Source organism: Dendrobates tinctorius, unplaced genomic scaffold (assembly GCF_039654945.1).
Source record: "Dendrobates tinctorius isolate UK_male_01 unplaced genomic scaffold, ASM3965494v1 ptg000241l, whole genome shotgun sequence".
In the NCBI taxonomy this organism is placed as follows: domain Eukaryota; kingdom Metazoa; phylum Chordata; class Amphibia; order Anura; family Dendrobatidae; genus Dendrobates; species Dendrobates tinctorius.
In genome coordinates this window covers 2,294,542-2,308,649 of record NW_027361908.1, presented here as the reverse complement: position 1 = coordinate 2,308,649, position 14,108 = coordinate 2,294,542, and the positions used below count along the sequence as shown (strand labels likewise).

Sequence of the window (14,108 nt, the reverse complement as noted above, 5' to 3'; positions counted from 1 at the left end):
CCAACCACTAACCATGAGTGGAGAAAGTTTTGGTGTATCATTCTTATTCTCTGGAAAAAGGCCAAGAAAGGAAAAACTCTGCCGGAGTATGTAAACTTTTGAGCACAACTGTATATATACACATAAATACACACACTCACACTTTGAAACTTATGTTTGCAACAGAAAATAGAATTCAGATTGTATTTAATCTTGCACATTACAAAAAAAGGAAAAGAAAAGCTTTAGGGTATGTGCACACGGTGCGGATTCTGCTGCGGATCCGCAGCGCTTCTGCAGCTCCGCAGCAGATTTAGGTGCATTGTACAGTACCATTGTTTTCAATGGTAAACTGGAAAACGCAGTGCACATGCTGCTGATTTTTCCGCGCGGTTTTGCTGCGGATCACAATCTGCAGCATGTCAATTCTTTAGTGCAGAAACGCTGCAGTTTCACACCTCATCCATTATGAGGTATAAAACCGCAGGCAAAACTGCAGATAAAGTCCTGCGGATTTATCTGCGGTTTTTACTACAAAATCCGCAGAGCCAAAAAATTCCGTGTGCACATAGCCTTAAAGATGTATGTGGACATGTATAGTATATCTTCGAGTGCAGGTCCCATCTCTGAGGGTGGTTTCACGTTAGCGTTTCAGGGCGCAGCGACGGCCTGCGCACGGCCGCCGCTAAGTTCCGACCCTGCCGCACCTCCTCCGGTAGCTCCGCCTACCCGCACATGCGTCCCCTATCTTTATCACTGGGGACACAGGCCGTGCGCAGTATGCGTTTGGCGGCGCATGCGTCCTTTTGACGGTGCGCCACCCAGCGCCAAACGCAACCTGTTGCAATTTGGTTGCGCTCGGCGCACCGTCAAAAGGACGCATGCGCCGCCAAACGCATACTGCGCACGGCCTGTGTCCCCAGTGATAAAGATAGGGGACACAGGACGCATGCAGCGTCATGCGCCGGTAGGCGGAGCTACCGGAGGAGGCGCGGCAGGGGGCGGGCCCTAAAACGCTAATGTGAAACCACCCTAAGACCTCCATAAATCTTAAGTGAGGTGGTCTCCAATGATCTGATATAAGGGTCTAAGATTGGATTGCCCCTTTTATATACCTTAAAAAAGGAGTGAATCAGAATAAAAATACCATAATTGCTATAAAAAAAAAAAAAAAAAAAATACAAACTGATCAGTTGTGGACCAGGCCAGGTGTTTCTTCACAAGCGAGAAGGTATAGCACCTTATATCTTTGAGCTATATTTACAAAACAAGCGAAAATAAACAGAACCTCAAATTCCATCCTTCTGAAATAGGAAACATTTCTAAACATGCAGCTATATGGTCACCACCACACCAAAGAACAATCCCCCTCAAAAAAAAAACAAACAAAAAAACCCACTAATGTTAGAAAGAACAGAGCTTTTTATCAGAGTTAAAGCCAATATGAAAAACAGTTGAAGAATGTAAGAGATCTGAACAATTCACAACTGCAGAAAGAGCTCCCAAAATAGCAGCACTTCACCTGGATATGGCCCCCTTCAAATTCATACGGGTAGCGGCAATCAATGATGTAGAATGTCTCCACAAGACTGTTGAATTCACCGTTAATTAAGGCCGCCATCTAGTGTTAAAACAATGAACATCATGTATTTCCTTACATTTTAACAATAAGGATATAAAAACAGCTCAGCTAGGCTGTTATAAGCCTGTCTGTTGACCAGCTTGACAAAATAGGCAGAATTGTGAATGCAGCTCTGGAGTACAAGCTGTAAATCAGGATCAGTTCAACACAAGTAATATACTGTATTTACAAAACAACTCAACTTTCTAGAGTACAGTAGGTGATCACAGTTCTGTATAGAATGAGAATAGATGAGTGAAGGCAACATTCCCTATCCTAAGAATATGACCTGCATTACATGAAAACTATACTTACAGTCTCAGCTGTTATGTAGCGGAGATCCTGGTGACGTCCCGTCACAGTAGGCAAAGCATAAACCTGCAGAAAAGCACTATAGTGAAATACTAGCAGCTGTGATGAGAATTGTAGCAATGCTCTTTTAAAAGTGAAAAAGAAACTGCTGCAATACCCAGTGGACAGGTAAGCAGAGCAGAAGAGCAATGAAAGAATAGATTTTCCCAATGCATACAAATATTATCTGCCCCATCATTTCTTTTCTATATACCCAAGTAGTGCCAAGTCTGGAGTGCAGCAAATTTTGACTTCCTGAAGCGATCTGCATCGACTGCTCCTGGCCATCTTATACTAGCCATATTCTGATATCAGTAAGGTAACATTGATGGGTAAGAGAAGCTGAGGCTTTAAAAAAATAAATATAATCACAAAGTGGAAATGTATCAAAATATTTGGAAATATTTATGTTGTTCGCTACAAAAAGTAAAACTTATTTTGTAAAGTTTATCAAAAACACTTTAAAAAATTATGTGCACAAGTTAAGCATTTGGTGCCGAAATTTCTGCATCCCTTGGAAGGAAAAATAGGTGCATTTTTTAATTTTTTTCTGATTTTTCCCCCACTCATTAGTATGGGTGAAATGTACAGCAAAGACAAAAAGTTGACATGCTGCAGATTTAAATCTGTTTCAAATCTACAAGTAAAAAATAAGCACCGTGTGGATGAGACATCAGGATTCGCATTCACTTGGCTGGCATCAGGAAACCCTTAAGGCTTTGTGACAAATCTACAACGTGTGCACAGGCCCCAAGAGTACAAGCAAAGTCCAGAAAAATGTCATAGAAGTTCCTAAACAAGTTGCCTTTTGTAGGAGGAAACTTTTCACTATTTTACTGAAACTGAGCTTATTTTGGGTAGTATTAACGCAAAAAATGTTATGCTGTGGTTAATACAGTCCAATGAATGTATATAAAGTCACCTTTGAAAAGTCTCCAATTAACTGTCTGTGACTGTAATCCTCATCCAAGGCCTTTGTAATATCCACATCACACAGAGAAAGTGTCTTCTTAAGTGAAGAGCCCTAATAACATACAAAGTGTAAGACAAGTCACACAAGCAATAAACTAGTAGTTATCAATAGATTAATGGCAGCAAAGATTATTAGGAGCACTTACTATTCATAATGCAAGCAGCAGTAAGGATAAAAGATTGGTTAAAAGCCATTACACATCTTTTAAGAATAACTTCCCACAGCGAGTAAGTAATTATGTGTGTAACTTTGGAGAAACATTGCAGCAGGTATACTTGGACATTGAAATTCCTGTTGCAATTCGTCTGAACTACTAACAGTTTCCACGTACGGTATCTAAATGCAATAGCTGATGTATGATCATCTTGACAAGGAACCATTATAGGTCTTGTATCCTGCATATTTCTCCAGATTTCCCCACAGCTTTCTCCTTCTAATTTACAGTTGTCTCTGAGCTGGTGAAGACAAGCTGCTAAGATGTGTTCAATTCACAGTGCAAACCAAAGTGAGGCACCCCTGCTCCTCTGTGTCTATGTAGGGCATGTTAAGAATCAGCATGGAATACTTGCGAATACAGTCCTGGGTGAAAAACACTTACTATAAAGATGCAGCTTTGAGTACAGGAGGCACAGAAAGAAGTGGCTCATAAGTGGATAAAAATGTATAGATTTGTCAGATAAGATAAATTACAAAATTTAGTCATTTTCTTGTGCAATAGATGAAAAGTTTATGGAACTGACGGTGACCATTTAAAAGGAGACCTACACGAAGATGAATCCTGGACGATTCCACCAACCAGTTAATGTAGGTAAAGGTGTCCTGACTCTTCCCCCAACGCCATCAAAAAGGCAAGTGTGTAACTAGATATCCAGTAACTTACTTTTAATACAGGGCTATGCAGGAGCTCTGTATCAGAAACATGGAGCATCACCTAACTAGTGCTAACAAATCATTCCGGACAGAATCTAGGCTATTTAGATTTAGAAAACGGACATTAGATTTAGAAAACGGACATTGATATAATAAGAACACATATGTAAGTATATTTGCCATCTTTGAGATGTGACACATTTCAAACATGAGCCAACAGTCCTCAGATTCACTATGCTGCAAAATGTGGCCACAACCCTGAATGCAGGATTTCCTTACCCGTCTTGGTTGGCAGTTTTCATCGTCGTCAGGCTGCAAAGGGCTGCTAGTACTGCGCCTTCTTTTCACCTTAACTGGAGTCTCATTTTCTTGCCGTCCTATTGTTCTCTTTAGCACAGGCCGGTCTAGTTTCTCAGGCATAGATGGTGATCTGTAAAGGCGACTTCGGTTCATGGACACCTGACAATGCAGAAGTTAGATTTCTAACATGTTTGTCTTGCATAAGATCAAATCTACAACTCTAAGGGTATGTGCACATGTCGTGGATTCGTCTGCGGATTTTTCTGCGCGGAATCTGCAGGTCAAAATGCCTGCGTAATACTGTGGATTTCTAGTGGATAGCCTGCGTTTTTACACCTGCGGATTCCTAAAATGGAATAGGTGTAAAAACGCTGCGGAATCCGCACAAAGAACTGACATGCTGCAGAAAATAAACCGCTGCGTTTCCGTGCGGATTTTTCCACAGCATGTGCACAGCGGTTTTTGTTTTCCACAGGATACCATGGTACTGTACATCCCTTGGAAAACTGCTGCGGATCCGCAGGGCCAAATCCGCTGTGGATCCGCAATGTGTGCACATACCCTAATATTAGCAATACAGTCCAGCATAATCTAAAATTTGAAAGTGTGCAGTGGTGCTTTAATGAACATGTATTCAACAACTTAGATGTCCGGGCTTATTTTGGCCTCAAACTTTTTGAAAAGTAAAAAATAAATAAATAACTAAATAAATAAAAACCCCCCCATAATACATTTTAATGTTCTGTATTAGTAACGATGTCTGCAGGAATATAAAATATGCCATTGTGATTTTTTTTCTTAAATATAATTTATTTTCTGTTTCGTTTTTTAAAATTACTGACTTATTGTATGATCATATAACTTGTATTATAAAAGAATTATTACAATCAAATAAACAAAAAGAGGAGGTGACAGCTGATAAGGCAGACAATGTAATAAAAATAAAAAAGACAATGTAAAATGTAGAGGACTACCAAATAGCACGCGTGTATATAGTAATATACATATCGCATTTGCTGGTGGCCTTCTGCCATCTAGTGGCTACTTTTTGAATTGTCTATTATTTTGATTAGATTCTGTCCCACAACAGCCTCCTCCCTTTTTACTTTTATTTGAATTTAATAATGCTTTCATTTTACATGTGTATCTTCTAATAAGTATTTATTATTTGTATATATATTTGTCTGATATTCTTTAATTATGGAGTAATATTTACATGGTTATATTGGCTTGATCTGTTTACTCCTTTTTCAAATAGGAGCTACTTTTTGGATTGCTGGTTTATCTCAAGGCTTAGACTGTGATAGGGGTAAGATTACCCAAACGCCTATGAATTCGCTGTTTGAAAAGTGCATAGCGATACAAAGTCGCGTGTTCCCCTTCTGAACAAGTCTCTGTAGAGAACTAGTCCATACTTTTAAAAGCAGATGTACTGGATATTGTAGTTTAGTCCTATTCACCTAAACAGACACAGCCACAAACTAGGCTGTGGCCACTAGACTATGAAGAGGGTGTGACACTGACTGGCAATAGCTGATCAACATTAGAAAAGGAGACTAACGAAAATATAATGGTAATGGAGTTTCATAAGGGGGCTTAATTTTATTTTCTACATTTGTAAAATACACTAGCATATATCTATATGCTAGTACAAAAGCCTTTGAGTCCTTCTACATACTCAGGCCTGCCAACCATTCAAGGTCAAAGGTGGTCTCACTGAAGTCACATCAGCATTGAGTGACGCGTACAATAGGGTAAACAGCGAAGATTTGATAATATTGGATATTGCCACTCTAAACTGTATTTGTATGCACAGCACAGTTAAACTCTGTGTTGGTGCATGGAGTTAGGCGAGTAAAATATTTTTGTATTTTTTCCTTTAATAGTGCTCGTGGTTAGACTACAGGGAGGCCATCAGGCCGTGTACAGGGGAGCTGTGGGATCCCCCTTCAGGCCGTGTACAGGGGAGCTGTGGGATCCCCCTTCAGGCCGTGTACAGGGGAGCTGTGGGATCCCCCTTCAGGCCGTGTACAGGGGAGCTGTGGGATCCCCCTTCAGGCCGTGTACAGGGGAGCTGTGGGATCCCCCTTCAGGCCGTGTACAGGGGAGCTGTGGGATCCCCCTTCAGGCCGTGTACAGGGGAGCTGTGGGATCCCCCTTCAGGCCGTGTACAGGGGAGCTGTGGGATCCCCCTTCAGGCCGTGTACAGGGAGCTTTTGCTGCAGCCAATATTTTATTTTTTTTGTTCCATCAAAACAGTGCCAGCGACGGCAAATGCGCAGTAGCATCTATCAGCAAGCAATGCTCACCCTGCGCAAGCACTTCCCACCTTTGGGCATCACTTGACAATAGATGCTACTGCGCAAGCGCCACCATTTTGTAGGAGGGAGAAAAAAAAAATTTGGCTGCAGCAAAATGGTGCTGGTGATTGTGCAGTAGCATATATCTATGACAGGCGTCACCGCCATTTTGCTGAAGGTGAATTTTTTCTTCAAAGCCAACACTATTATATGCAGCATGTAAAATAGGAGGCAGGTCACTGAGGGATCAGTGACCTGTCATAAACCCATAAGGATGAATATGTGAACAGAACACCAAACAGACTCCCCCGAAGCACGAGAATCTCATTAACTGAAAACTGCAAATATAGATTAAAAAACAACCACAAGACGGATTTCATCACCCAGGTATCATATTAATCAGTATAACGGCACCTACCTGACACCGTGTGTGGGTTATTGTGCACAATCCTGCTGACAGGTTCACTTTAAGTATATCTGTTACAGTGTCACTCTGTATTGTGAATGTCAATGGGCACACTGGGGGCATTATTCCTTTCTAGGGGGCAAGGCTGTGGGCACTGTTTCCTATTGCATTTGCACAGGACATTAATATTTTCTAGGATGCAATGTTACCATCTAGAGGGTACAAAGGCAGCATTTTACTTTGAAAGAGGTACAGAGGTGGAATTTAAGTGGGGGTACGGAGAGGATCAGTAATACATACAGTAGCAGCGGCTCAGTATTGGGATGACAGTAGGATGAGGAGTTTCTGCAGGTTGGGAATAGATGGGTATGGTCTGGGGCGGATGACAAAGACAGAAAAATGAACGACTCCATAGGAAACAACATCAGCTGTAAGTCACCATCTGTAATTCTACTGTAATCTCAGCTACACATCTGCAAAATACAGTGAGAAGATGATCATGTTTTACTTACATTACTGACATCTACATCCGGATTCAGGAAGGGTCCACTTAGTAAAATGGCCATTGAAGAGGACAAATTAGCAGCTACCGTGGATGCATTCTTCACAAACAAAAAACAAACACATGATTTTAGCATTCATATTATGCATTCCTATGGTACATTATAAAATTACATTGCAACAGATAATGCACAACCAGTTATAAAGCCTCTGTCACTGGTAGTTAAATGTTTAAATATATTACAACATAATTACATACTTAATTCAGCCAGACCTTCTGTAATGGCTTGGACCAATCACTTACTGCTAAACAGAAGTTAATGTAAGGTCACTAGACAAGCCAATGAGATTTTAGAGAATGTTACTAAATACAGTATATACAGTATACTCTGAGGACAGAAGACCTAATGACTACTCATGAATGATCGTTTTTGAGGTAGGTGTTCAAATAATATGCAGAAGGATAGAAGTGTAAACTATATTAATAACTTGTCATAGTGAAACTGAATTCATTCTCTTTGCACCATCTTCTAAAAAGGAATTTTATTTTAGTTTTGGAACAATTACGGTACATGCATGTAACAAAAACAAGCAGCCTATCTTTGTCATTTACACTATCCAGGACATAAAACTTCAGCAATACATAACTACTTTACACAGGAATTAAAAATATATAAGTTCTATGATTGCTCTTGGAAAACTATCTTTTTACATAGATCAAGGGTCTTACTAAGCCAGAAACAAACACTACCATCACATCTATGCACCACGCTTCCATGCAACCAATCATGTCAGCCAAAAAAAAAAAAATGATACAAAAATGAAAAATTCTTCCATTTTTTTTCTACAGCATGAATTTTGCATTGTTACTGTGGTGCCCCTGAGGCTCAGTCGCCACAGAGGTACTGCACCTCCTTCTGAGGTGTGGTGCCCCACCATCCAGGTAAGTTGGAGACTCCTGGCCACACTCCAACACCTGCACCCCACACCACAAAGTAGTGTAGCAAAGCACCTTCGTCTCCCTGCTTGGAGTATAGCAAAGCACCCATTGGTGGCTCCCTGCTTGGAACACGAAACGTGCTGGGAGGTGGGTGGAGTTAGATGACATTACAAAGAGTGGGAAGAGTTTGAGTTAGTCAGTCAGTAGTTGGTTGGAGAGAGAAGAAGATCCCTAGAGAGAGGGATAGATGGATGGATGGAGGTGCTGCAGCAGATCCCAGTGATCTGGGTCTGCTGGCACGGGAAGGAGAGAAAGAGAGCGCAACATAGACTGAAAGCTTGACTCTCCATAGAAAGAAAGGATTAGTACGGAACGTAAGGAGTAAAAGAGAGTGAGTGAGAAGAGAACCCTTCCTAGAAGTTCTAAGCGCAAGGCCGGGGCCCGGTCCCCGAGGTTGTACAGATACTAATGGTCTTGCAGCAGACACCGGAGTAATAGAAGTAGTGACCACTTTATTCCCACAGAAGACTTGGGGGCACAACAGCAACTGGATAGTGAGCCGGGACTTAGTAGCAAGGAGTCCCCGAAGCAGGCTACAGCTGTCTGCCGTACAAGTAGAGTTCATAGGAACATCAGACAGGAGGAATGCCAGTGTAACTCAGTACTAGGAGTACTTCATCTAAAGGCGCTATAAGAGGAGACGTTCAGAAAGGCACAAGTTGGCGGAGTGTTGGAAAGGAGTATTCCAGCTGGCCTGGGGGTTGACTGAGCCCCTGACCCGAAGGACGCTGCACGGAGACAGGCACCTGTTTGTACAACAGACTGTGAGTAAAGCTTTGGAACTACATGCCCTGGTGTCCTCCACTTATCTCAGCGTCAACCTGCCCGGCACTGCTACCTCCCCTGCGCCTGACACTACACCACCTAAGTGTCACCAGATCTACTCTGCGCTGGGACAACAGCCCTGCCTGTGGAGGGCTATACCATCACTGCTGCACCATACCATCTGTTCCAGAGGATCTGTCTGCAGCGTCGGCCTAACATCTACATTGCCGAACACCACAATGGCGTCACGACTTATTCATTCACACTGAACATTTACAATGGGCGCCCAGGGCCACAGCTACCGTGACAACTTCCATTGAGATCCACCGGGCCCGGTACAAAGTACCCCACAGCCCTGGGTGTGAGAGGCGTCCCATTACCAATGTGACATAAGTAATATTTTACCTTCTTTCCACACGTCAAGACGATCACAGTGAAAGTAGAACAATGTTATTTTTCCATTGATGCATTTTTTTTTTTGCAGGACGAGTGATTTCATTATATATTTTTTAATTCTACAATTTTACATACCGTAATTAAACCACTTCGAGGGGGGAAAATGGATTTATTTACTGTGCACATTTTTGTATTCAATAAACTATTTAAAAAGCAAATCAATCAGGGTCTCATATCAATAGTCCAGGAGGACAGACCCCGATGGCTTCTCCCAACTTGCCTCCGCCTTTGACTGACATGTCTCTTCCAAACAAACACAGGGAGAGACCCGTCAGTCATTGCGAGTGGGGCTGGGAAAAACTACCTGCCTCTTGTACTAGTCATCCAAGACAGATGGTCCTCTGTCAGCTTTTCAAAAAGCCACGGTGTTTCGGTATAAAACCATACATGACTGCAATAACACAGGCAGTTTCAGATTCAAGGTGACCATAGGACAGGCAGCATGAATCTCCTGTCAGGTTCCCTTTAATCTTTTCTTCAGTTCCATTAGGGGACTTCTCAGTGAAATTATTTAATCACTGATATACAGTACTTTGGTAAAACAGTGTAAATCCACTAGAGAGGATGTACATTTATACGTCCAGTATTACAAGGATGGATGGGATAAGAAACAGATTGAGGTCAATCCCCTACTTACACACTAATAAAATTGTTAGCAATTTTAGCTTGAGGGACCTCCCCCCGGGAAATGCTGAACTGGTGCGATATATGCACCTTCAGGTCCGGAAGTACTGGGGCCTGCTCCTCTTCCTGAATGTCAAATATCAAGGCCTTATTCACTACCTCCTGGAACTCAAGGTACGACATAGCAGTCTGGTCTGCACATCGTGACAGCTGGAAAGCGTTGAGCATTGCCATTTGTATGATGTGCATGGCCAGCTTTTTGTACCACTCCTTTCTCAAAGCACTGTACAACTGGGGGAGTTGGTCAGAGAGATCAATGCCCTCCATGTTTTTGTTGAACGCCAGTACACAATCCGGTTTGCTGACCTGTGCAGAGGTACCTTGTACAGTGCCGAGGGCGCTGCCATCACCGTGTATGGTGGTCAAGAAAAATACATCCCTCTTGTACTTGACCAACAGCAGGTTGTCGATACATTGGGCTCTGCTCTCACCCCTTCTGAGCATCTGCCCAAGTAGCATTTTCGGGAGGCCTCTCTGATTTTTGCGGACAGTACCGCAGGCTGCATGCAGTACCTCATGCAGAGAGGGTTTTGAAGAGTGGGATTCTGGTATAAAAGTTATCCGTGTAGAGGTGACAACCTTTATCCAGCAGTGGGTGCACCAAATCCCACACGCTTTTCCCACTCACTCCCAGGGCAGGGGGGCATTCAGGGGGTTCAATCAGGGTGTCCTTCCCTTCATAAACTCTAAACGTGTGGGTGTACCCTGAGGTACTCTCACACAGTTTGTAGAGTTTGATTACGTAGCTGGCCCTCTTGCTGGGCTTGTACTGACGGAATCTGAGCCTTCCCGTAAAATGAACTAAGGACTCATCCACGGAGATGTCCCTTTGGGGCATGTACACTTCAGCAAACTACTAGCGCAAAAAGAGGACTTAAAAATCCTCCAATAATACAAGAAAACAGCAAAAAAGCAGAGAGGTTTACCCATCCAGGCCTCCAGACAATTGCAGACAAATTCAGGATGCAGTGGACCCATATAATTAAGATGGCAACACAGGTGCAAGAATATCGATGAGACAACCGCTCACAGCCTACCAATACATGGAGGGGGCGGTTGCTTGGTAGAGTGATGCACAATAAAAACTTGTATGCCATGTGAACAGACACCGCAGTTTACAAGACCAAATGGGCCCAACTGCACCCTGAATAAAAAGTGCAAAAAAAAAATAAAAAAAAAATGTGAGGTATTAGCTGATATTTTGGCCAAAATACGTGAGCCCGTAACCTGCGCCAAAGGTCCCCACATTTATGGGTCCCTAACACTAAATCCAAATACTGAAATAGCGCAAAAAGAGGACTTAAAATTCATCCAATACAAGAAAACAGCAAAAGACCAGAGAGGATGCAGTGGACCAATATAATTAAGTGTTCAATGACTGGCCAAACTTTGAACAGATGGTCAAAGTTGGGGTCATCTTGTGGGGGACACTGCTCATTATCGGTATAATGCAGGAATTTGTGGATGGCCTCAAAAAGTGTCCGTGTCATGACCATTCGGAACACTGGAGTGTTGTAAAAAAAAATAAATAAAAATAAATTAACACTCCAATATTGCTGAAATTCTGGCTTCTTTAGGATCCCCATATGAAGGAACAGACCCCAAAACTGCATCATTTCAACTGCGTCTACAGCAGACCAGTTAGAAAATGGTGAACAGGAGTTTTGTGCCAAAAACTGATGAGCATACAAAATTAGTTTAGCCCACCTTGAGGTTAACAAAACCCTCAGAGAAAAAGACTTTGAAAAACTCTAGTTCTGTGAGGCCAGTGGTGTCAAACTTGATTCCTGATTCTGCCACAAAATCAGGAATCAGTGGCTCCATAATGGGGTGCGCTGGTTCATCTTCTGGAATAGGAGGCGCTGCTTCATCTTCTGTCCTGGGACGTCTGCCTGGCTGTTCAGCAGGACCCGAGGAGGAAGATCAGGAGGAGGAAGAAGAAAATGAAAAATAAAGAAAATGTGGGATCCTCGCCCTTGCTATCCGTATCGGAGGCAAGGAAAGCATATGCCTCCTCCACTGAATAGCGTTGTTGGGACGAGCGGGATGACATTTTTTTTTATGAATATGGCGATTGTGTCAGTACTTTAGGGAATCTGTCACCCCATTTTTGGAATATTAGCTGCCGGCACCACCATCACCATCACGGGCTTATCTACAGCATTATGTAATGCTGTAGATAAGCCCCTGATGTAACCCGAAAGAGAAGAAAAACTAGTTAGATTATACTCACCCCGGGTCCGGAGGGTGTCGCGGTCCGGTGCCTCCCATCTTGTAGTGATGACGTCCTCTTCTTTGCTTTCCATTGCGGCTCCTGAGCAGGTGTACTTTATCTGCCCTCCCTGACCTGGTCCAGCGCCTGCGCACTGCAGTACTCTGCTCTCAACAGGGTAGAGCAGTGCGCATGCGCCGGAGCCGCGACAGGAAGCAAAGAAGACGACGTCATCGCTACAAGATGGGATGCGCCAGACCGCGACACCCATCGGACCAAAACCGGACCTGGACCGCCCCTGGGTGAGTATAATAGAACTCATTTTTCTTCTTTTTCAGGTTACATCGGGGGCTTATCTACAGCATTACAGAATGCTGTAGATAAGCCCCTGATGGAGGTGCCGGCAGCTGATCGTTCAAAAATGGGGTGACAGATTCCCTTTAAGTGTGTGTGCGCGTGCGTGCATGTGTGCGCGTGCGTGCATGTGTGCGCGTGCGTGACCTGCGTCACTTATCAAAGGTCGGCGGCTGCTGGATGTTCACACGGGGGTGGCGTAAGGGGGGGGGGGGTCGATGGGGTAAAAAGAGGGGGAAAGAAAAGGGGATTGCGGTGGATGAAGAGAAAATCGGGCAGTGATCAGAACACTTACAGTTGTTGTCTCTCTTCTTTCTTCTCTGTTCTTTCTTCAGCAGGGATTGTGGTGTCACAGGCTTCTGTGGCACCACAAGGCCCAGAACAGCAGCAGATCCTGTAACGTGACCGCTCTGCAGGAATCCTCAGCTAGTGCGAGGACCTGCAGTGCGGTCACAGAGCAGACATACCGATGCTGTGCCCTGTCATTGGTGCGATCAATGATGACATCGATCACACCAAACAGAGCTGGCTCTGGTGATGCTGACATTGGCAGGCAACAGCCTAGGATCGGAGCTCACAGCTTCAGTCCTAGGCAGGTCACATGCAGGGCACAGGCAAGTCACAGCGCGGTCACACCATGGCTGTGCACTGTGATTGACGCAATTGATGTAATCGTCAATCGCGCCAATCAGCGTGTCCAGGCCATGCCTGGCATTGCTAGGCATCGGCCTAGGATCGATGCTCTTCCTGTGCCCTTCGATTGGCGCGATCGATGTGATCGTCGATCACGCCAATCAAAGTCCATTCCGGTGCTCAATCCTAGGCTGGGACATCAGTATTTCATGCAATCTGATTGCCTGAAACAATGAGAAATGCTGCGATTTGATCAGCCAATCACAGCGATCGTGGGTGAGGGAGAGCGGCGACAACCCCCAGGATGACGGCACCATCTATCCAGAGGTAAGATGGCACCGGGGTTTTAACGTGATCACCGCAACTTCGGTCGCAGGGTTGCATTAAATATATGACGTAATGATCCGTCCATTGTCAAACAGGCCAAGGTCACATGGATGGATCATTACGTCAGATGTCAGAACGGGGTTAAAGGAGCTTTCAATGGGAGATAAAAGACCTTCCTTAGGCTGAAACAAAATAATAAATCCATCAGAGAGAAATATTAGGAGTGGCCAAATCAACAGTTTGATACGTTCTGGGGAAAAAAAAGCCCAATGGTGAGCTTTGGAACTCAAAAAGACCTGGACGAATGACAACAATGGTGGATAATTATAGAATCCTTTCCATGGTGAAGAAAAACTCCTTCACAACATCCGCCCAA

At 43.6% G+C, this 14,108-nt stretch overlaps 1 protein-coding gene across 2 annotated transcripts in view; it reads right to left on the bottom strand.

Annotated features, from left to right (window-relative positions):
* CDC25C (cell division cycle 25C) overlaps nucleotides 1–14,108 on the bottom strand; it is a 122,825-nt gene that overhangs the window by 20,038 nt on the left and 88,679 nt on the right. For both annotated transcript variants that reach the window (XM_073556908.1, XM_073556907.1), the window contains exons 10-14: nucleotides 7,313–7,402; nucleotides 4,074–4,253; nucleotides 2,874–2,975; nucleotides 1,916–1,978; nucleotides 1,502–1,600 (exon numbers count right to left, since the gene is read on the bottom strand). In XM_073556908.1, the coding sequence (XP_073413009.1) occupies nucleotides 1,502–1,600; nucleotides 1,916–1,978; nucleotides 2,874–2,975; nucleotides 4,074–4,253; nucleotides 7,313–7,402 (534 nt within the window). The remainder of the gene's footprint in view (nucleotides 1–1,501; nucleotides 1,601–1,915; nucleotides 1,979–2,873; nucleotides 2,976–4,073; nucleotides 4,254–7,312; nucleotides 7,403–14,108) is intronic.